General features: G+C 42.8%; 1 protein-coding gene across 7 annotated transcripts in view; it reads right to left on the reverse strand.

The window, feature by feature from the left end:
• The window catches only part of NR1H3 (nuclear receptor subfamily 1 group H member 3), a 30,754-nt gene that overhangs the window by 3,077 nt on the left and 3,205 nt on the right, over positions 1-24,472 (reverse strand). Inside the window, exons 1-10 of one of the 7 annotated variants that reach the window (XM_085305947.1) lie at positions 22,610-22,787; positions 21,803-22,239; positions 17,762-20,332; positions 11,268-11,466; positions 8,391-8,634; positions 5,454-5,720; positions 2,550-2,758; positions 2,108-2,287; positions 1,576-1,675; positions 159-272 (exon numbers count right to left, since the gene is read on the reverse strand). In XM_085305947.1, the coding sequence (XP_085162073.1) occupies positions 159-272; positions 1,576-1,675; positions 2,108-2,287; positions 2,550-2,758; positions 5,454-5,720; positions 8,391-8,508 (988 nt within the window). In that variant the 5' untranslated portion in view covers positions 8,509-8,634; positions 11,268-11,466; positions 17,762-20,332; positions 21,803-22,239; positions 22,610-22,787. The other 6 variants (XM_085305954.1, XM_085305980.1, XM_085305970.1 and 3 more) reach the window with 6 other exon arrangements.

The raw sequence follows: 24,472 nt of genomic DNA on the forward strand, positions 1-24,472 counted from the left end.
GGAGGTGGCACTAAAAGTTTCAGTGTATAATTAGCAGAAGTAATAATATGTTCCTTATTCCCAGATCCTAAACCCTCTTCAGCCCCTGACCTTTCTCRACTGTTTTCTTTACCCCACCAATCAGTGCTGCAACTCTTCAGTCCTCCCTGGATTTTTACCTGCAGAGAAAATGTTGATGGCAATTAAAAGTGCATATTCAGCATCGTTGAGCTGTAGCTCATTCATTCCCTTTGAGAACTCAAAGATGGGGTTAATGAACTCAAACTGCAGACCTGCAACAAGCAGAGAAAAGGGTGAGGGTTAGCAATGGCATTAGTTTCTTGCCTCTCTCACTCACAGAATAAGCTATCAGAAACCCACCTCAAYATATCAGGGAGCGCAGAGGAGACCCCTACATTATGTGCCAAGTATAGCTGAAATCTCTACCACTACAGGAGAGCAAGAGTAACAGCAGGTGAAGAGTCCAGACCCTAACATAAAATGATACTAGTTTTAGGTCTTCTGGGGGCCTTAAATGTCTCACAGCACATTAACAGGCAATAGCTAAACGAAAATGACATCAACTCTGTGATGTCTGTCAAAAAGTCAGAAGCCCACAAGTAGGAAACCTACACTTTCCATTCTCGCATCATCATCTCCTTCAAATCTGTCAGCCCTCATGCTTTCAAAGAAAGTTTTTTAATTCTGTGCTCTAGATTCAGCTGGAACCTGTCTGAGCTGAAAAATATAGTTCCAGGAGGTSTGAAATATCTCACTTTTTAGCTCCAAAAGTTGGAGGAGCTAAGGCAGTGCAACTTAAACCTTCGATCACCTTTTTGATAAATGCAGTCTGGCAAAAGTGCATTGTCATTTATTCTGTCATAGCATACAGAGSCTATTGCCACATCAGATTTCTTTATGCTAAATACTGTTCAAATACACTGAAAATTTTAAACTCTTCCCCCCAAACTGGGCCTCAAGTTTCTCATTTTCTGCAGTACAACTGCATCAGAGAAGAAAGAATAAGCCAGAGGGAATCTCTCTGGTTGCCTGCTTTTTGCCTCCCTAAAAAACTGAGGAAAAGACTGCCACGAAGTGTCAAGGAGGAAAAGTACTTACTAAAACTTGAAAAATAAAACCAAGTTCAGCCCCCTACCGTTTTGATCCCACACCATGAGAATTTGACCATTACAGTTTGAAAGTGCAATGAGTGGCAGGCTAGGGCAGTATGTTCATAGGGGGCCAGGAGTGGCCTAGAGGGCTGCAGCATCCTCAGCTTGTCTGCTGCAGGTCAAAAGAATGACCGTGGTTGAACCCATGAAGTTTGTGAACCACCTCAGCTTTTTGCTATTAGAATGTGCTGGGTTTGGTTCCTCCCTCTCTCCCTCTCATAGTTAGGTGATCCCTAAGGAACATGATTCTTACCACTTCCTTTCACTTATCCTAGTGCTTCAATTGTTTCTCCTCTCAAATACCTTCTAAACCTCTCACCTAATTTCCACTCTAAAGCCCACATACTATCTCCAACAGCCCACAAAGGAACAATGAAAGAACACAAGATGCAGGGAAGGAAGAAACACCTGTCTAAAGCACCACCTGCTTTGGCGAAGTCATCCCGATTATAGCTCAGGTCCTTAAGAAATGTGATGCTCTCAATCTCTGGATTGTAGCGTCGAGATGTCTCCAACAACATCACCTGAAACCAGAGGCCAGGGATATACTTGACTTGAACAGAATAAAAAACATTACAACATTGATAATTGAGGGTTAGAACATCCACTGGAAGGGGGGAAAAAAGGTGGGGGGGAAAGAAACACCAAACAAAACAAACAAAACTCAAACATGTTTCTCTCACTCAGAATGCTTAAAAATTCCAGGGCAAATTCTGCTGCATCCTTTACAGTGTCTGCTCCTGGGAAGGGGAATGCCTGCTCACCACTACCAAGGCTCTTTCTCCATTCTCCTCAGCAGCCCTTTACCAGAATCATCTGGCACTAGAGTAATGGTCTCATGGCTGAGGTTCTTTCAGTTTGTCCCCCAGAAAAATGGATGAAGCTAGTTCTCCTGGTGGGTTCTCTATATGTTTTCCTCTCTGCTACTATGTACTGTGGTGGAGCCAAACTCTCACCTCTATGGTAGATGTCTTCAATAAAGCAATCTGATCTTCCCTGGTGAGCTCCAGAAAGCCGGGCAGTTGCTTGGCAAAGTCCACAATTTCTTGCACAGAAATAATTGCAAGTTCTGTAAAGTGAGCAAAACGCTGCTGCCTCGCTTCACGATTATTAGGGTCAGGAACCTGGGGCCACGGCTGTGGGGATGGGAAGAGACACAGAGTGGAGACAGTGTATTTGAAAGATGGAGAGAGGAAAGACAAGGATGCAAAAGATGAAGTGAACAGAGGAAGAAAGAGACTGAGACACACTGGAAACTCATCTTCTGCTATTCTTTACAGACCTTCGGTCTACAGATCCAATTCTTGAAGCATCTCCCCTCTCCCACATGCTTAGCTCACAACCCTGAGTCCCCAGATTTCATTTTTCTTATTTTGGGTCCACTGGTAGAGCTTTTACCGTCACTTTGATCCTGTCTGTGAATGAGCGCTGGTTGCACTGCTGCTGAGCGGCCACAAGCTTCTCTATCATGCTCAATTGTTCAGGCGTCAGTTTGTGGGAAGGGCTTGGCGGATGCGGAGGATTTGGACGCACTACAACTGTCCGAGCCTGGTCATCTTCTTGCTTCTTCAGTTTCTTCAGTCGGATCTGCTCTTCAGACAGAACATCTAAGAGGAGGAATAATCAGAGAGAAACATGATATGAGAGTGCAGTGCAAACCAAACTAAACATGGGGTGGCGTGCCATGGATAGAAAGGCAGGGTTTACAGCTGCCTGTATCTGGCATTTGAGTGTGATGCAGGCAGCAATACTTATTGTTTGCTCTTTTCCCCTCTGTAGGTTTTTTCATTGCCTTTCTTTGAAATGGTATTGTCCTGTAAAACGATCACAAAAGACAGAAGCTCCTTCTACACTGCCTTGCAAATGTCAGAAAGGCAGCAGTGGCTCCTCCCATTAAGCAAGTCTCCAAGAGGTAATGTTATAGTAGATTCCAAGTGATGCCCYCTTTGCATGTCACAGTGGGTGCATTACATTTTATATTGTCCTATCGTGTTGTCTTTCTCTGATATTGCTCTATTAACAGCTTGTGTCATTTCATGTTCCTCTTAAGAGGTCAGAGTCAGTACTGGATGGAGTTGGAGCTTGAAAGGACAATCCTCTACAYAGCCAAGCTGCAGCAGAGTAGTAAAGAAGTAACATAAAACAAGATAGATAATAAAATAGATTTGTATAAATCTTACTGAGGAGAAATGCAAGTCCTTCTGGAGTATGGCTGGAAGTCATCTTCAGTCATGAAGTAAAAAGGTCACAGCCACTTACATTTAACTTTGTAAGGAGTAATAAAATTCAGAAGCATGTGTCTTGAAAAATCTTACCGGACCAATTGCTCATGAGTTAATTTAAACATAAAACCTGTTCAAGGCCCGTAACTAATTTGACTAGACTGAAGAATTCAATGATTTGAATGTAGAGGACGTTTGTTATTAAGTCAAAGCTGCAAGAACTMCCTGAAATCTGTATTTGAAAGAGGAAACTATCAGAGCTACCTGGATTACAAGATTTTCTTCAAGCAAATCATCCTACCAGCTAGTGATGAATGAACAGAAAGCAGAAAGGGAATTAACTGGCAAAGAAAAATGYATCTTCAAGAAAAAAAAAACAGATAACGAAAGAAAGTTTGACCTTGCAAATAAGATTAAAAAGACACTTGCAAGATTTTTTGAACATTTTTATACAAAAGCAACAAGCAAACATGGCTGCTACTAGGAAAGCAGGCCCCAAAATTGAACAAATATATTACTGCAATTCTTAAAAGAATCACATTAGACATGAAGGCAAGAACTGGAGAACTATTGTGAAAACATATTCTGAAACGGAAATTAAAATACGCAGGATTGGAGGGAAAGCCAAAGAACGTAACACATTCAGGCTGAGAGTAACCTTCATCCCAGACTTCCAACAGGGATGGTACACATGTGCATGCACACACACACGCGCGCGCACACACACACAGTAACAATTCAAACAGCAAAGACATTCAATACAATTAATAAGTTAGAGGGAAATCTGTAAGACTGGAGAGAATGCCAGTCACAGTATCACAGTCTAAGTAGGGAAGGAAGTGATCCATGCAACTACAGTCYCTTATCTTACAGCTCAGACACACAAAAGAATTTACAGCTCAGTAACAAGTTACCAGGTATCAGTGTACCTTGGGAACTGCCTATGTGCAAGCTCCTACGACATGGTAAATGCAAAGTAATCTGAGTTCACTCAGTTTTCCATAAAGAATTTTTTTAACATCATAGTGCAYACTGGCCCGAGAACATATATAAACTGGCCATGAATAACTTCAGTCTGGAAATTAGAAGAATGTTTCCAACAATTAGTAAAAGGAAGCTCTGGAACATCTTTCCAAGTGGAACAGTTGGGGAGAAAAATCCTCAACTTCTGTCAAAATTAACAAGGCAAATTTACAGTAGGGATTACAGTGTCTGCAAGTATTGCCCAGTCATTGATAACAATGACACGAAGATTCCTTCTGGTTGAATTTTCTTGAGTGCARTTGTACCCTCCAACTTCACTATGAGATGATGAGTAAACATTAAAACACACTAAAACACTCTGGAAACTACTTGCAACACAAAAGTAGCAAGGTGGATAGGTAGCCTCGCTAAGTAGCTTTTCAAATAAATCTGTTTTGTAGCTCTCTGGAGCAGGGGGAAATGGAGCAGAGGCAGCACCTGCAGTGCTGCTCCAAACCAGTGTGCCATGTTTCACACACACACACACACACACACACACAAAAAATGTATCCATGTTTCCTGGATACAGCTTGGTGGGGCATCATTTGTTTTACAGAAGTATATTAATAAAGATGTTTTTGAAATACACTGTGTTCATTATTGCTCTGGTTGCCAGCAAGGAGACTTCACACAGGATTTACATTAGCTGAGGATCTACTTGGCCAGTTTTGGCCAGCAAAGAGCTGAAACCTAGATGCCTTGGCAGGAGAGGACTGTTCCTGACACATGAGCAGAAACAYTGTGGGACATCCAGAAACAGCAGCTTCGTGATTCATGCGAGAAAAATATCYGGGATTATTCCTAGGAATACAGTGGGGCTGTAGCTCTCAGCAGATCAGTGTCGTTCGACTAACAGCCTCACCTTTCCACTTAATCCCTACTGAGCCCTCAGTGACTTGCCACCTACATTCCAGCACGCAGCCTGCACAGTTCGCACGTGACCCTCACAGGCATGCACACCACCCCCTTCCTTACACTCACTGGCCCCCGGCCCACTCCCACGTGCCTCCCGTCCCAGCACCGTGGTGCTCCTGCCAGCACCATTTCCTGCACTCACATTGCTCCCGCATGCCGGCCTCCTGGCACTTGCGCAGCCGGCACTCCTGACACTTGCGGCGCATGTACATGTCCATTTCGCACTTGCCGCCGTTCTTGCAGACGTACTGTGCACCCTTGATGACACTGCGGCGGAAGAAGCCCTTGCAGCCTTCACAGCTCAGCACGTTGTAGTGGAAGCCAGAGGCCTTGTCTCCACACACACTGCACACTTCATTTCCCAGCATCTTAGGGGCTGGACCTTTCTTCCGCTTCAGGGGGGGATTTTCTACAGAGAGGAACAATAATGAAAGAAAAAAACCACACACACACACACACACACGAGGGAAGTACAATGCTCACAGCTGATCGACATAGTTCTTTGAATCACCCTCAAACCCCCTGCCTTCCAAACACACAGATAAACAGATCCATCCTCCCACTTCAGACTCCCCTTCTGGGCAAGCATATTATCTGCTGGGACAAACAACTATTGTAATAGTTGAAACAGTTTCATTTCAAACACATAAGCAGATACAGCTTCAGATTKTTTTTAGCCCCCAAATATGCCGAAAGAGCTGAAACATATTCAAGTCAGATGTTGTTCTGTACTTTCCATCAGTGGAAGTGACAGTCAGCAATATGAGAAAGGGCTGCAAGAAAGTTGAGCTGAGAGTCCAGAATGCCCAGAAAATCAATTTCTTTAAAATTCATTTCAAGTGCTCTCACTTCTATTCTCTGCCATATTCTTATACCCAAGGATAAAGAAATATGGTTCAGCAGGCCAAGAGTCACAGAAAAACAGTGCTGAAAATCATGATACTACAGAAAGCAGACTGAATAGGCAATCTCTACAAATGGAAAACTTGGAGAAACTGTCAAGACAGAGGATTGCAACTTTGTGGGGTTAAGGGCAAAATACAGGTGAGCAGCACACGGCAGAAGCTCTATGAACCTTTGAAAATCTGAAGCAATCAAGAACAACGCTCCCCACTCCTAAGACTAAACCGCTCTCACACTGACAACTCATTTATTAAACCTTTTTATGCCATTTGAAACATAAGACCTTCACTACTGTCTTACATTTTAGATGGTCTTGCGCAGTACRTCCTACTTCTCCCTATATCATTCTGATGGATCTTAATCCTGTCAYGTGCTGTGTGCTTTGAAAACATCTTTGGTCTGCTCTGACATGTCTCACCTTAAGAACTCCAGTGAAATGCCGKCCTATGTTATTGTATATTCCCTCCCCTGAATGTGTCAGCCAACTCYGTTTTCACTCCAYTAGTTCTACCCATGTTGACATTTGACAWGTCCTTCTGCACAGCTCATCATGCACGRGTTCTTTTCTTCCTGCCTGTCTGAKGTTATGAATTTTTCTGTGCTAGCTTTTCATAAAGAATACAAACAGCGTGATCTTGGTAARTCTCTAGATTATGTTTAGATATGCTTGGAGAGTCTTTTTATAATGGAGTTAATTTACAGTGTTTGGTTTGGAGGACAAGGCTGCTGTGCTCCCTGAGCGAGTGGCGACAGAGTTACAATGGCATGTCTGATTTTCGTATTTCTGATTTTAATACTTCTATCATTTCTTTCAGCTTTGCTTCCTATTCTGCTAACATACCTGAAATCGTAAACAGTCAGAAAGGTTTAGGCAGTTTCAGGAATTACTAATRATGTTCTTCACTGCATATTGGTTCTCACAGTCTTAAGTATATCGGTGTTGATTTTCAATCTCATTGACTTTACAGAGGTTTGGGGGGGGTCATTTACTTTGGCCCGCACATCTSATTGCAGATCGGACAGCAGGAAAATGCTATCAGAAAGGTTAAATCTCTGATATTCCCCTCTCTCGTACTCTATTTCATTCCACACAATCTACTGCCAAGAAAAAAAAATATGTAATGTCTACAGTTACTTCCAACAACTTTTTTTTTGCCATTACCTACACAATAACTTCAATAATAATTTTGCAGAAGCCCTGAATTATGTTAACATATTTCTGAAGGCCAGAAGGGTAGCTCAATGACTACCACAAGACAGATCTGTCCAGCGCAAAACAGATTTTTAGCTGTTTTTAAAAGTTACAAAGAAGGCTGATTATCATTCCCATGACTGTTTTTATGGAGACAGAGAAGCTTATTCTTGGATCTACGYAAATTGCTTTCCACCTCTGAACAATAACAATTCAAGTTACATAGCTTGTTATTGTAATTTTCTGTAGTTAGACAAAGATAAGACACAGAAATAATCTGAGACACATGAAGTACAGAAATGGCATTTCTATACCTTTGCATCTCATTAGGGTCCTTCTTCTTTAGTAGATTCACTATTCAATCATTTTTTCACATTTTGGCATTTTTTCCCTTGTGCCTTTTATAAGGCATTTACCACTTTTTCTTCTTTTACTGTCCTCAAATCTGCCTTAAGGCCTTTTCTTGGAAGTTTGTCTGAACTGATCTCTCTTCACCTTTGAACAAATTCCTCCATTTCTACTGCATTGATGGATCCTAGTTCAATGTTCAGATCACCTATTCTTCCTAAATTGAGGGCTGGCAATTGTCTAACTGTTTAACAACTGGCTGAATTTATTTGTAATTTCTTCATTAAGTTGCTGATACTATGACAGATGCATTACTTGGGCTTTGTTTTTCTTCCTGTTACTTCTCCAGTGGTGACATATTGAGACTTCTTACAGTTTAAATGTACAGGATTCTTTGTGTCAGCTGCAATTATGACTGTAAAAATCTCAATTTTCTTTCCTGACACTCTTTTAACCTCATTTTTYTGTTGCACGCTGCTCTTGAAGTGTTTCTGGTGCCTGTTGTCTTCTTTTATGCCTGGGTGCCTCAAATGTAGCAGAACTCGCTCTACAATTCTGCTAAATATCGGTTCTGTTTACAGCTGAAAGAAAACAATCCTTTTAGCTTGCATGGATTTAGAAGGAATTTTTCAATACCTGCATGCTCAGGGGGGTTGTCTGAGCCAGGGAAGAGTGAAAGCCCTTCCTCCTCCATCTCAAACACACTTGCCACTCGCTTCCCATGATCCTGTGTGGTGAGCTGAGTGGGACCCATGGAGGCCACGCAGGAAGGGCTCACTACAACCTCATCGCTGCAGCATTGTTACTGACGAGCAAGAGGCTACAGGCGTCTTCAAGGTCTTTAGCTTCTCCCTGCTACTGAAAGTCAGCAAGGAAACACCTGTGGAGAAAAACATATGCATATGAGGCAAGACATTAACTACTGAGACTATTAACTCCAAAGTCTATTACAAGCCACATTACAAGCAAGCCTCAAGATTTTGTTTCCTTATTTATCAAGAGGGACAATTAACTCTATTTTGTCAAAGTTTATTGACTTGAAACAAAATATTTTAACAAACTGTGGCACAAGATAAGCACACCCAGATATAAAACTGTCTGTTTGTTGCCAGAATATTTATCAAAGTTTTCATTACTGCTTACCAGTCCCCACCAGGAAACTTCAGCCCTAACCTCGCCAAGTGTGCAAGAGGGAAATTCCAGACTTTACAACCGGTAGCCTTTGCTGAAGCTTCCAGTAACAAATTCTTCATTGCTGCCAGTTGTGATAGGTCTCGCAGCATGTACTGTGAGCCCACAGACCATCCTAAAGGACAATCTTGATACAATGAAAACATGACATTCCCCCATTACTGGCAGCTGTCAAAGCTATGACAAAGAGCAATGATGTATCAAACAYGAGGATGACAAATCCTCCCTTGATGTATATCAAGAAATTAAAGCCAACATCACATCCACAGGCAATGACCGTTATGCCACCTTCAGAAAATAGATTTGTCACCAATTATGCGAGGATCCCCTTTTCTGGAACCAGAAACTCGCACTAAAAATTCATCTCTATTATGTAGCACTAATCCACTACAGAACCTGAATCTGGAAAGTGAATCCAATCACTTTTTTTCCAAAAAATCCTACTTGCACAAAATAAATGCTTACTGGTTTGACTGTATGGACTGTAGTTAAACTGATTCATGCTGCTAATGTAAACATGCTTGATCTGATTGGACACATTTAAATCAGTTGATCTTAATTCAGTGATTTACCAATGCAAACTAAAGGGATTAACTGATTTAAAAAGCATCTRCGTTAAAGGCCTGTACCAGTTTAACTTGACCCATTGAGCTCAGGACTGGAAGCCTGTCACTCTCTGAAAGAGAGAAGGGGRCAAAAGGCTGGGCAGCAGCCCCACTACAAAAGCATCATGTGCCCAGGGTATACATCACACCCCACAGTGCTTACCGGGAAGAGGCAGAAGACCACAGCCCAAGCCTCCTTTTCCCTTCTGTACTTAGACTAGACAGTGCAACTTTTCAGAAAAAAACGCCAAAGGCAAAGAAAAAAGAAATACTTCCACAAACCGCCCCCTCACAGTGCTCCAAGAGCAACAGTCATCACGTATAAATACAGTCATACAGTTGAGCCTGCTGGGCTCCTGCCATATACCATTATACTGTGGCAGATAATAGATGCAGGTGTTAAAATCGCAGGGTGTATTAATTCACATGACCTTTGTGAACACAGCCTCAGACTGGAATATGGACAGTGCCAGGAATTCAGACCCTCTTCCCTTTGGTGCACACAGGCACTGAATCGCTGAAGAACAGACTGTCCAGGATAAATGCGATGGTAACAAATGTGAAAAATCAAACTGGCAGAAAGCAAGAAATTCTAATGTGGAAGACTGCAACCTAACAGGTCTGAATTGCAACAAATTCAGAGAGATTCCCACTTCTCAAAGGAACAGTGTGGATATCAAAACTGACTTTAAAAAAATATCTTCATGGTAAATCCTGCAGCAACTGAAGACCTCAGAGAGGTACAGAGTGACAGCTGGAGATAGGAACTTCAAYGAAACCAACTCAAACCTGCTGCTTTTTCTTTATCCCACGTAGGCTCCTTACTGATGCAGATCTCAGATGTCTCTGGGCATGTCTGAGCATGAAACACAAAGCTACACATACTGACTGAGTGCATCTCCACATTCCTTTAAACCACGCAAAAGACTCACTCAGACATTAATTACTCTGAAGAATGAAACACTACCAGCAGTACTGCAGTGCTTTTTCAAAGCACGAGTTTGAATCTCAAGCTGAGAGACTGAATGATGGTGCTCAGGCCCTGCTGCCTCCCAGTCAGTCAGTGACCCAGTCCTATTGCAGCCCAACCACAAGCTGTGATGTATTCTGGAAAGTAAAGAGGGGGAAGGTACAGGCTGATGGGATTTCAAAACTGTCATCCACACACAACCACAACTGACATTGCAAGAGTGAAACTTGCTGTCAGAAGGACATCTGGAGCCCAAAGAGGAGTTTCTAAGGAARAGACTACAGACTAGGAAGTGCTATGTCTGACTTGTCTGCAGTTACCAATAGAGAGGGGAATTTAAATATGTGCACACACCCAGGGCATGGAAGGGGTAAGGCATATCAGCCACTATCCTCGTGCTGTGAAATCAACCTACATGTTCCTACTTCATGCACCAGCCTTTAACCTTCCCAAAACAGAATGGAACAGCTTAGAGCAGAGATGCCTTGAGGCCTTTCCTAAGACACAGCACTTTTTAGTTTTGCGGATCCAGTAACAGTTTCAGGTTGTGGACAACTGACCTAACTGCAAACAGCAGCAGTTTAGTGCTATGTAAGAAAACTAAACTAGTATTTTCCCCAGAGGCATACAGATGAGAGGCTGTATGACTAGACCAGGGGTCAGTTTGCACAGTGATTTAGGAGAGATGTTTTCAAATGGACAAAAATCTTGGGTTCTGTATTAACAATCACATTATTAGAGGTTTACCTGTCCCTATTTGCACCACATTTCCAGWTGAAGAGGTAGAAGGATACTGCAAGCTGTATCTGCAAGAGGGAACGCTGTCGTCTTGATATAATCTGCTGTGCTGCCTCTACTGCCTGTCTCAACTCTCACTGTAAGTTTTAGAAACCAGAGCTGGCCAGATGACAAAAGATGGGGCAATCTCTTCTCTCAAATGCAGCATCTAGAACAGAGGAAGCTGGTGAGTAGACAGACTGTAATGAGGAAACAAATATAGATGAAAGGCTGAGGAAAGCAATTCTCAGCCAGCCTTTGTCACTCACATCTCAAATGAGACACTGAGTACTTCTGAAAATTGTTGCCATCARCTTCTCCCCACTCCTTTTCTTTCCTCCCTCTTCCTTTTCTGAAGCAACTGAACAACCCAGAGATCAACGGTCTCAAGATCAGCACTCTTACAACARAAAATACTGTAACAGAGACTCAAGGCAGCAGTCCTGGCTCTTGCAGCTCATGCTAACTGCCCAGAAACCTTCCCCATCTCCTCTAGCAATGGCCTTGTCTCATCCTGTATCCTCTGTTCAGACTCCTATTCCAGCTCCAGCTGAAGCACTTTGCAGCCTGTCTGCATCAGAAGACAGTTTGCATGTGTGTACACGTGTTAACATGACTGTGCTCACGYGTCAACATCTCTGTCAATGGCACTGTGCCTTTGTGTACAGGCCTAACAAACTCACGGTCAACAAACAAATGCATCTGAAAAGAAGGGCTGTCCTTCAGAGATACTTAAAGCAGAGAAATCCTTTTGCATTTTGGCATCTGAATATGTTCTAGCACACAATACACACAGGAGCATCCAATCTGAACCTACCTCTGAAAGCTGGGGTTAAAACATTGCATAAGTGTCTCCACTGAAATCTAAACACACAACGTGCGTACAAGTGATGCTGGTTCATGTAACAAAAACTGACTGCAGATCTAAATGCCTGAGAAGAAAATGGGTTGAAGGACTGACATATCACAGGACCCTAGGGCACTAGCAAAGAATAAAGCATGYTCAGGATACATCACCATTCCAATTCTTTCATAAGGACTGACTGGTATTTTGTGACTCAGTGCTYTTCCCTACACCTTATAAGGCACAGTAACCAGAATATTTTCACAAACTTCCCCCAAGAACTCAGTTCTACACTGCAGTTGTTTCAGAGAAACAAAAGGTTACTCCCATTTCATGTGGGTTCATTCCTTCTTCTTGCGCCCTGCATCATCACATTTCTCAGGAAATGCTGAAGATACTAGTGTTAGAGGGTGAAAGTATGAAAATGATAGGCTTTAATTATGCTAAGGTCAAAAAAGCCACTTGTATCTTTCAGGGCAGAAAAATAAGCCTATGTAAATATGTCACTTAGGAAAAAAAAATGAGATTGCATGTGAAAACAGTTAAAACTTGTGAGAAAATATAATCAGCTCCAGAGTGTCAATGAGAGGGACAAAACATGAAAACACAAGGTGTGCAAGGACATAAACAGTAATTTCAACCTGTATGTTTACTAAAAAAAGGAAGAAAAAAACCTGCTCTGTAACTCTCAAGGAACAGAGACTAGCTCTGTGTATGGAGGGATTTATGGCTGGGGCACAGAAGTGCAGAGACCCTGTTTGGAATCACATAATCCATTTTAATCTCTCAGAAGCATAAAGACTTCCACAAGCCACTATCAGTCTCAAGCTGACAAAAAAAAAGTTGCAGCCTCCTGTTTGCTTTCATTCTCTGCTATCAAACTAAGCTTCAACTGACCACAACCAGTTGCCTAAGCACACAGGGCTGGCCTGTGAGCCTCACAAGCTGTGACCACCTCCCCCAACCATGCGGAAGAGTCCTGCCAGTCACCTCTGACTCTGCAGCCTGCTCCTCGGGAATAGGCAGCCGTGTTTTGGTCTCTTGCCTCCAAATTAAGGGGCCTGCTCCCACTTCTGCCTCTCTAGCTGTGAGTTTTAGAGCTCCCCTCCTCCTACCCTGGCCCTTATTCCCACTGCTGGCCATCTCCCACACTACAYGTGACACTGCTGAGTTTTGACATGGTCTTTGCCCATGCTTCTACTTCTTCCTTTGGACTGCTGCCTCCCTGAGCTTGCCTGGGTTCTCACTGCAGCATCCAACTTTTATTGTGAAGACTTCTTTTGGCTGTGCCTTGGCTTTTGCTTGGCCTCAAAATATAGTATGACATCTACTCTGCTCAGGTGCGGATGCTATGGCAGTGGTCAGAGAACAGCAGTAAAAGTGACTAACAACCGAACAGGCTAAAAGAAGTGTGTGTGACTTGGTTGAAAGCATACAGGGAAGAGAAGCAGRAAGGCATAAAAATGGTGTACAAAGAGAGGGAAGGTGTTATTCTGAAAGACAGTACAACTAAGAGAAAGAAAGAAACTGAGCAGGGGAAARTCAGGCCATTACAGAAAAACACCCTGATGGTGAGCTCTGGGAGACTGGGCAGCAGCCTCTGTAATTTTCCTTCCAAAATCAGACTTACACTACAACAAAGATGCAAAGAAGTCTGCAGACACTTATGAATCTGAAGCTGGTATGACTAAGATACTCTTGACAAATGGAGACTATGCTATTACAAATGAATAACAACAGCAACAGAAATTCCAAGTCAGCTCCATTCTACCCCAGGCAAGGACAGAAGTTTCTCTCTGCTGTAGATTAGTTAGCAAAGTGAGTTATGGTCATAAGGCACAACTGTATTACATGAAACAGAATAAAATAATCCAGGGCAGAATCAGTCAAAGAATATTTGCTTTCTACCACATCAAAAAGCAGACTCATTCCTTGTCTGTGATCACAGCATAGGATTTGTTTCCTTTCTAGAAAGCCTGCGGATATCCCTCTGTTTTGGGAACAGTCCATTCCAGATTGCCTATCAGATGAAGACAGAAAGTGCTGACTCCAATCCCACCAAAGAACCTATAAGCTCTGCAAAGGAACTCCTTACTCCAATAGGAACTGTTTTGCAAAAAGAAATTGCTTCTTCTGTTCACATGCCTCATCCAGCAGCAAATTCTCCCTCTCCCCTCAGTTATCTGTCTCTGACAAAGGCTGAGGTTTTGCCTTTGCCCTCGTCTCTTGATTTCTGCCYGATCAAAGGGTGCCGTGGCAATTCAAGGAGCAAGGGGAAAAGGGAGTATGCATGTGACTGCTTTCAGGGCACGTAAGATCCTGAAATGGGCTGTGCCTTTCTATTTCCTCCCTCCCTCTCTCTGGACTGCCAGATGTCCTTGGTCCTGCAACTGAAAGGAGGAGAAAGGAGAAGAGGTTACTAGAGTTCACTCACACTRCACACAGGGCTCCCTCTGCCTCTTTTCCTGTTTGCATGGAAGTATCAGTCCCTTTGACAAAGGGAGGGAGGGAGAACAGAATGTAAAAGAGGACAGACTTCTTACCAGTTAATTAATTAAGAATGAATGAATAAAAGGTGAGGCCCAGACTGAGGTGGTCACCTTGTCGACACGAAATTCCTCTAAAAGCCATCAACACAAGGTCTTCTGGACTTGGGAGGGCAGCACAAGCCAGGCCTGGGTAACAAGTCTCTCCTACTTTCCCTAGGCTTTCTACTGCACTGTCACCTCAGTTTTTGCTCTAGGTTAGCTGGAGGCTCAAACCACYTCAGGAATAGAAAAAACTAAGGCATGCTCTGGGATACAGTAAGGAAGACGTTATGACAATAGCATCGCCCGTCCACCCTCCAAGGTATCTTATAGAACGACAAATCATCCTTCATCATCTCTGTCCAGCAAGTTCAGCTGAGAAGACAGAGCCCTGACATGGGGAACAGACAGAGCTCAACCACTTCTGAGCAACATCGACTCCTGCAGCACCTGTGGGGAAGAGTATGAGCAGAACTTGCCATTTGTAGCTGAAACGCAGTAATCTCTAACATTTAGCTCTGAATCTAGCTCATTACTAGCTCGACACTGCTATCAGCACCAACCTTTGGATGGCAGGAAGCACAACTGGGGCTCTGAACAGGAAAAATCCTGTCTGTGCTCCTCCCAGGAAGATGAAACACACATTGCAGAGCAGCTGCCCTTTCCTCCTAACAGAGAGGCAAAGGGCAGCTCAGCACAGCTCCACGGGAAGAAGGTGAGAGGAGGGGAACCAGTCTGGAGCCTTGTCTATAGAAGAATATGTTTGTTAGCATTAGCTGTAATAGCAAACTCWCCCTACAGGAACACACTGCACAATGGCAACAGCATTCGTTCACCTGAACCACTCACATAATTTGGGGAAATTAAGCTATCTGACCAGTAARACTTCTTTATTTTTTTCCTTTGCACATCTAACTGTATCTATGCAAAGGTGGTTTTGGTTTGTTTTTTTCCCTATGGCACCCCTGCTGGCCGATGGTGCAATGCTTTCACGCTCCTAACCACACTGCCAGATCAAAAAAACACCCACATATGAAAAAACTTTCAAGTAATCTAGAAAAATCTCTGCTGTGGAATAATCTACTAATCAGTTAAGACCCTAGCCTGCAAAAATGAAGTTAAGATGTTCACTAGTCCTGCTGCTGATCTGCCCTTACATATCCTAAGTACAGTGACAGCTCATCACATCCTACTTTAAAGCTGAAAGTGAGAACTGACTCCACCTTAGCTTCCTTATAAATGCCACTGTATGGCAGCACAGAAAACATGCCTGGAGAAGCTGTTTCTTTCTAGTTTTTTTTTCCTCTAGCTTCATTCAGTCATCAGTACCTTGTACTACATGATTATACATAGCTGGCCAAAATGCAACAGCCAGCCATCCTTCTCAATAACTATATTAAGACCCAGAGTTTCCTTAGTCTTCTCAGAGAGCACAGATGAAAAGAGACAGGAAATACCCATCAGCGTCATCTATACAGGAGGTAATGGTAGTAACTGGCAAGGGGCAAAAAGGCTGTTTTTAAGAYGAGGCTTTCACAGAAGAGTCAGTGAAGTCTCTCCCTTCAATCACTGTGAAGAACCATGGGCACAGAATACAAGGAAACCCTATCTCAGATCCTACATTCCTTCTTTACGGCCCTCAGCCCTACAGATGTTACATCCTGGCTTCAAGGAATACAAGCCTGACTCGTGGTGGATTGGACGGCTATCCAAAGTAACATCCTGACAGGGAAGATGCCAGGGAAAAGGGCCAAACCCTGTCCMTGGCCAACAGGGGAATCCACTATATTATACCTACAGAAATAGCACTGCAGGTTTTTGTCCTGCATGGCTCTATGTGGAAAACAGTAAAACTACATAATAATACAAACTACTGTTTACCTGATGGCCTCCTTAGAAATAGTTTAACCTCCACTAAACTCTACAAAGTTAGGGAATAAAATTTCATGACCTGTGCCTATGCCAGCCAAGTGCTTTCAGCAGGTAGCAAACATGAAAAAAAAATCTGCTCAGCTCTCCAGGTTGTCTCAGCTCTCCAGGTTGTCTCAGTCTCCCTGTTCAACACTGGCATTACAAACTGCTGTGGACTCCTCTGAGCAGGAGCACAGCCCAGTCCACTGTCAGTATCCAACTACTAATAAAAGAGAGAACAGTAATAAGAAATAGCAGTGTCTGTCTTAAAAAAAACAGGGAGACATGAGGTCAAAGGGCAGGTAGCATCCCCAAAGCTGTAAGATGAATCACAGAGTCAGAARGAGAACTTAGAAGTCCTCAGCTCCTAGATCCTCATCTAGACCACCTTCTCTTTTGAACTGGTCTCCTCCCATCTTCTAGCATCTRTGAAATAAAAGAGCATGTAGAACAGGAGGCAAAAGAGGAAAGAGTAAAATAAAGGAGAGGACAGGGCTGTTTACTCATTTTTCTGATCCTCTTATCCTCCTACCCAAAAGTACTTTTATCAGTACACTGCTTATCACCATAACTGAAACAGGGTTGTTTCTGGGAAACAGCCTTTTTATAATGGATCTACATAGCACTTAGTATCCAAGCACCATCCCACCTAAAATCATCAATCAAAACAAATACTATTGCTCACAGGCAAGAGAGAAATTCAGTACTGGATTGCAAAACAGGCAGGAAACTCATTAAGATTCCCTTAAGGGCAGTAGGGGAAAAGTACCAATTCCCATTCATAGAAAGATCATCCCTAGATGTAGCACAGAGGTTACAAAGAAATGACAATACTGCAGAAATACCTACATAAARAATAAATCAGATTGATACTGAACATGGGTTTTAAATTGCTTCAAAGAAAATAAGCCCAACTTGTCCACATTTTAGTCTATTCCTCACACAWCCACTACCTGAAACTTATTTTGGCAGGTTTCATTAACACTGCTCATAGAGCAATCGGAGAAGCAATGATTCCCATCCTGCAGCAGTGGAMTTATGTATCCAAAACTAGGAGAGCAAGAAGATTGCAGGAGAGCAAGAAGAGAGATTAGAAGCATTGCCAGGAAACGACTAGCATAGCAGTAGGGGTACGGGTCAGAAGAAAAGACTACCAAGAGCTCCGTGCAAGGTAAACTTACYCTGCTTTTGACTTTACTGCTCTGGATTCTGGCCTGCATGGTCTGTCCATTTCTGCTCTGGGGGTCATTCCAACTAAAAAACATTTAAAAGGTACAATAACAGAAGAATAAGGAGGAGGGATTTTTTTGGTTTTGTGTAAATCAACACAATGAAAGCCAGGAGGGGAGGGTTAAAGGTCTGAGAATGAGAGAAAGAGGATCTGTGTGACAGGAAGGGAGCATGTGAGAGGGCGTGTGACAGTCTGTGCAGCAGAATGTGCGTGTGCAGAGCTCATTCCCTCCAAGGCTCTGGTCCAAGTGTGGAGCTGAACTTTCTGCAGACTTTGTCCTGCCAAGTCATGTTCCCTTCTCACACTGCCTGACATCACCACAAATGCTCAGCTGGAAAACAGTCCAGAGCCAGACAGAGTCCACTGCTCAAACGCCAGCCAGTGAAATGGCTGCACTCACGGCACACCCACCAGATGGGAAAGCAGAGCCTCCAACTCCCACAGGTTATCTCCAAGCACCCAGGACACCTCACCCTTATCTATCCAGAAAAGMGCTCCCACAAGGCACAAAGAGATCTAAGGTGCTAACAGACAAATGCTTTTTTGCATTTGCATCTGCAAACAGCACAGTCGAGAACAGATTAGGAAAGTCTGCACAAAAGCTCTAACAGAAGAAAAAAAAATAGTTACGAGATTTCCAAGGTTTGTCATAAGCAACATACTGCTAGGAACCCGGTCCCTTCCCAACTCCTGAGCAATCTTGCCACAAGGAGAAGGAAACCAGTAGCAGAATTCATACATGATCCACAGAAGAATCATGAGCCAACAGTTCTGCAAAGACTAATGCTCTGGCAAGGTCTGTATGAAGCAAGTAGGAGTTGTAAAACGTTATAYTGTCAGAGAGCTCGGCACCTGACTTCTCAGAATTAACTGCAAACACAAGATCAGTGCTGGAAAATGTGAGCACATGCATGACTGTGTGGGCAGGCAGTGGAGATAAGCCAACAGGTATCTGGATTTCCTATTCTGATCCTTGTATCAAGGGAGAAGGGTGGGGATGGCCTGCTGCTTCTGGGACACTGCAAAAGGCACCACCCAGAGCAAGTATCATGGAGTACCAGTTGGAGACAACTAAAACAAGGGAGGACAAAGTCTTCAGGGTCGCTTATTGTATTCTGCTGAGCCTTCATCCCCAACCTGCTGCAAGTAGTAGCATGACAGAGTACCCTCAAAGTGCAGGTAAGTGGGGGAGCAATTCATGTTTTCCTTAAGCAAAGTTTTTTTGGTTTTCTCCACTCATGGTCTATTTCTAGGAGAACAAATAGCAACTTGGCAATTTTCTGGAGAGCAAGGGAAATTTTTTCTTCAGTCCCAGAAAACCCAGGAAGGTTATCCTCCTCTTCTCAGAGGCACTTAAATAACAGGAACTACATTATATGATTCAAGCTCATYGCTATTTTCTATTTTAAAACACTCCTCCCAACAAGAGTTCACTCCTCTTTTGCTGAGGAAGGGGATCTGGCACCTTCCTTAAAGATCTAGCAGTGCAGCTTTGCCCATCAGTGTGCCATATGGGCAAGCCCCCAAATCACARCCTTAGGGCTTCCTATCCAGACCCTGCAGATGCCCAAGTCTGTGTCCCTCACCTGTYATAAAGGCAGAAGCTATCTGCTTGACTTCCTCCTGGCCCTTTCACAGAGACCAAAATATTATTCCTCCCCTAAAGACAATGGCCAAGGGTGGAAAGCGGTCAACCAGCWGAAGACTGAAATCACAGAGTTTGTATTTGAAGGGAGGACAACAGCTTCTTTCGCTCTCCAAGCACAGTCACATAAGATGCCCGGCCTCGCTGGCAGTACTCGTGCGAGCTGAGGCATACTGGCCACAGGATAGCGTGAGGGTGAGCATGTACGTGCTCACATGTGTGCACGTGCACACACATGTCAAGGCAAGCACAATCACAGCAAGTCTCCAAGACTGTTCCAGTACAACTTCACAGGCCCACAAACACTTGTACGCGGGTGCCTGCAGGCAGGTGCTCCAAAAGCCGCTGCGTGTGCACATCTGCCAGGCTGCCTTTGTAAAACAGTAAAACTCGCTTGCAGAGTACGCAGACTCCTGTCGGGGCTGGCACATTTCTGCACATATGTCCCTGGCTACACAGATACAGTATGGAGCCATTTCTGAAGCCTGCCTCATTTCACAAGCACCTTAAATAGTCTATTTAATTTCTAAATGTTTTTATTTAAATAGGATTTTTACACACTTCAAAATTACCCTCACTAAACTTATTTTCTAAGGCAATTTATGGCAGGGCCTAAAATGATTGTTTAAATAAACAAACAAAAATCCCTATCCMAGTAGTACATGGTTGCTGGGGAATGTTTAAAGAACATAACTGCTAAACTCAAGGAAGTCATGAATCCATGGAATCAGAATTCATTGAAATATTAATCACATCTCTCTTAATAGGGCAGAAAGACTAGTTTCTTCAGTTCAATTATTTAGTTCGGTTTGCTTGAAGTTGAAAGTTGAAAAAAAGACAAAATGTTGTGCGGGGGATTTGTTTCTCTCTTCCCATCTATGAAGAAAAAACAAGACAAGCAAGGATGAGTTATGCTTATTCGAAGATCTGGAAGGACATGATGACCAAAAACAATCCGTTCATTTTGTTAAGTACAGATAACACTGCCTGGTTAAAATAAATCAATTAGTTTTAATGGCACACTCTCCAGTGCACATATTTTCTCTTACATAGCTAGTGCTTTATCATAGTTCAACTATAAAAAGTCATTTTTGCAAATCTGTAATTTGACTTTTTATTTAAATGCAGCTTTGCACCAGTCAAAGAAAATATTATTCATCTGGTAAATATAAATGACCATTTTCTAATGTAAACTTTTATTGTGATAAAATAGCAGAAATAAATGTAAGTAGATACACTGTATCATCCTGTTTAGCAAGAAGTAGTAATGAATTAACCTAACCAATTAGAAATCCTGCTCTCAGGAAAATATCAAATGCAAAACAAGGCTTAAAGAATCATTTAAATCACCTATTTTAATCATGATTTAAATCAGCAAGTAGCAAGTCTTGATTTAAACCAATTAACCATGTCTGTCTCATAGTCGTGCTAGGATCTACCAGCCAAGACTGCTCCTCTTTCTTGAGGAAGAGGCAGGATATAACTTCTATAACTTCTTCCAGCTCATTTCAAGAAGTACATTTCCCTTTATTTTTTAAAAACCTTAAAACAAACTAGAAGACCTTACACGCTGGGAAACACCTACTCTCTTGTCAATCATCTGGTTTAGCAAKCAGTCTGCTACTCGCCTAATATCTTTTATTTACATCCTAGAGAGGTTTCTACATGTATATAACACAACTYGTCTCTGCAGCAGAGTTTTGAAATCCCTTCAATTCTCTCATCCTGTGGACACCAGTTACGGCCTGTTCAAAATGAGAAATAGATTTCTAGTTCTCTGAYACTGTTCTCTTCATCTCTCCATTAACTTCTACTTCTCACTAAATAAACATTTCCCCTTAAACATGCTGGGAAGTTTTGGCCCTACCCTTCTCTGTACACTGTCTTAGTTAGCCTTTGCCCTCCCCAAACAGGACACTTAAAGCTTGACAGTGTATATACATTAAYTCACTTTTTAAGCTTGATTTCTGTATCTTTTTTATTACCTTAAGATTTTCTTTATGATGTTCAAAAAAAACCAAGTAATTTTGTCTTACAGGAAATTTCCTATGCTCCACAAAAAGAAGTATGTTGTCTGAAGCAGGAAGTCATAGATCAAAACCTGCAAAACCAGTGCTAAACTAATCCATCTCACTTTTAATAGAAAAATCCATAAGATCTGCCGTAACATGGATGGCCTCTTCTGATTTAAGCGTTACTCCTATCTGTCAAACCAACATTTACTGCAAATACAGCTTCTAACTGCAATAACCACATTGAACTTGGTTATTAAATCATACTTCTGCTAACGTATAATATTAGACCTAACATTTTCAACCTGTTTGCAGCCTACATGTAGACCTATACCTCACAGCAGGAAGTATTCACACGAGTTCCCTCCTAAGATGAGGTTCCTTCCAACTGAGACAATTTCCACAGCAAAGAGACTGTCATTCTGCATTCCAAATTATTACACTGTGAGGAAAAGAAAGTACTATATTCTACTGCAGGCAAGCAGAACCATTTCCCCCAACAAAACAAAATGATCTTTGAATGTCAGGTTTCATTTCAGTTCTGAAACACACATTTATCTTCAAGATAGTCAGATCTGTGAACTTTATTACTTAGAGGGAAAAAAGAATTACATAAAATCAGATAAGCTTTCCTATCGACAACGCAAAGACCCACAGATCKGTTGCAATGAAACTTTCACAGCAGCTACAGAGCAGAAAGCAGGATCCTTCTTCAACTCATTCAAAGCACATTATATTCTACATTCTTCCCTGGACAAATGGGAAGATGATCTGTGAAAAACAGCAACAGTTAGAGACCCCAAATGCAGTATTTCAAATTTTTAAAAATGTCAGTCTTGATAAGTGTACAATCACAAACCAGATCTAACTACAAGAGACATGACTTTTGTGGTCAAGGTCATCACCACTTCTAAAGATTGGATCTAATATTTAAAAAACAACAGCAACAAAACACATTCATTCTGTTTACCAGAGAACGAGTGCTCTGACAATTATGAGGACTATTCCCAGAGAAAATATCTTGCTTTGAAAAGACATCTGAAGAGAAATAATAGTAATCAAATGCACTCTGATGTGCTGGAAACATGATTCTTCCTACATATGTGCTATGAGGATAAGACAGCAAACTCGTGTTCCTTACTTCTGCAGCTGCATGCTGATTCTTCTGCGTACCATCTGCCTCCTCGTTGCACAGCCAGCTGGTAGGGCGAACATGCTGACAAGGCCCAGAGAGCTGCTGCAGCAGTAACTGGAATGGCAGTAACCCAAGGCAAACGGCCAGGACATGGCAATTCAGTGATAAAGCTTCCTGCCTCCCCCCCCCTTTTTTTTTAAAAAAAAAAAAAAAAAAAAAAAAAAGTTAGGCTACAGAACATATAGTTCCCTGCTACAGTACTTCTCCTCGCATCCATTCAGAGTATGAGCAGTTGTAGGTTACCTCAGGCAGCTACAGAGGTCCTGAACAATTCCAGAATGTCCCATATTTTGCCTTACTAGAGGCTCTCGTTTGGTTTTATTGCCCTTTTTCCAGGAGTGAGGCTGGGTAATATTTTATCCCCTACTTTCCTTTTCCAACAGTCAGCCTTCCTCTGTGAAGAGTGATGCATGTGTATAAGCAGATATGATAAAGAAGTATTACTGAACTCAATACTATACTTCAAAAATGGAAAACCTCAGAAGTCACACAGACTGTCTGCTCTGCAAGTTTTCCAATAGCAGGAGTCTTCTGGTAAACGTGCTATTGGTGCCAYAGTACAGAAGTGCAGCAAGGCCACGTTCCAGCTGGTCCTAGCACAATATGTGTTGTGCCCAATGCCTTCTTTCCACAACCCAAAGGAAACAAGAGTTGAGCTCAGTGATACTTAACTGAAATCTTCAAAACAGAATTGTTTCCCTCATGGGAATGGAAGAGAATTTTTCTGTTCCTACTTTGACAGAAGGTTTATGTCTTGATTAAGATGCCCTTATCCCACAGGCCAAGCTCACCAATCACTAAAGGAAGTAAAAGACAGCTCTTTCCTTTTTCTTCCATCTTTCCTCAAATACAGACTTCTCCCTAACACCTGGGAGATACTCCAAATACCTCAGGAAGTGCCCACAGCTTTGCTGCTCARTATTCCCTATATACAATCATAATCTGCAGTTCTATCCAGAAAATGTCTGACACACAAGTGAGCCAAATGGTTAGTCAGCAATGTGACTCAGTATTGAAGACTCCCTCAAAAAAAACCTTGGAGGGGAGGTCGGGGGGGGGGGGACTGTTAGAAATTCTTTTAAAAGGGGGGAAAAAAAGAAGAAGAAGAAGGAGAAGAAGAAATGACATGGGACAAAGTATTTCTCTCTTGCCTGCGATCCAAGGTTTGTTTCTGCCTCATAATGAAAAACCTGTTGTGGTAGATCTGTGGACCTTAGCACAATGAATGGTAAGTCAAATACGAAAAGTCATCACCTTCCAGCACCAATGTAAGCAAAAGTTATCTTTTTACAGCACYGTGTAACTGACAGCTGTGCAGATAAGTTTGTGTCCCACAAAGCTCACAATCTAGGTTGACAGGATGTAACAGGTGAATGAGACAGAGAAATGCAGAGCTGAGAGGAGACCAGGAGGAAAGAGGAAAGCTGACAAGTTACCCGGCACCAGGACCACCCCCCACTCCGTACCTGCAGCACCTCGGGACACGGCAGGCAGATTAGGCGCTCTCAGCGCGCACTAGGAGACAGGAGGAACCGATACCCCCTCCTCACACCAGCCTGCTTCRCCTCGCTCGACTCCCCCACCCGCTGTTTCTACCCGTTCTCGCTCTCTCCTCGCCACAGGGACCCTTCTAACCGTGTGACAGCRTAACACCGACCGTCTTCATCTCCACAGTTCCTGCTGCCTGGGAAAAACCCCAAACCAAAACAAACCGAACCAAGAGAACCCACACGCGCTCCGCGCCGCACTCAGGCCGGGGACGCGGCCGCGGTCACCCGGCGCTCGGGGCGGCCGCTCCCGCCGCTTCGC

This window comes from Rhea americana, unplaced genomic scaffold (genome assembly GCF_003343005.1).
Source record: "Rhea americana isolate MKP2758 unplaced genomic scaffold, rheAme1 scaffold_102, whole genome shotgun sequence".
In the NCBI taxonomy this organism is placed as follows: Eukaryota; Metazoa; Chordata; class Aves; order Rheiformes; family Rheidae; genus Rhea; species Rhea americana.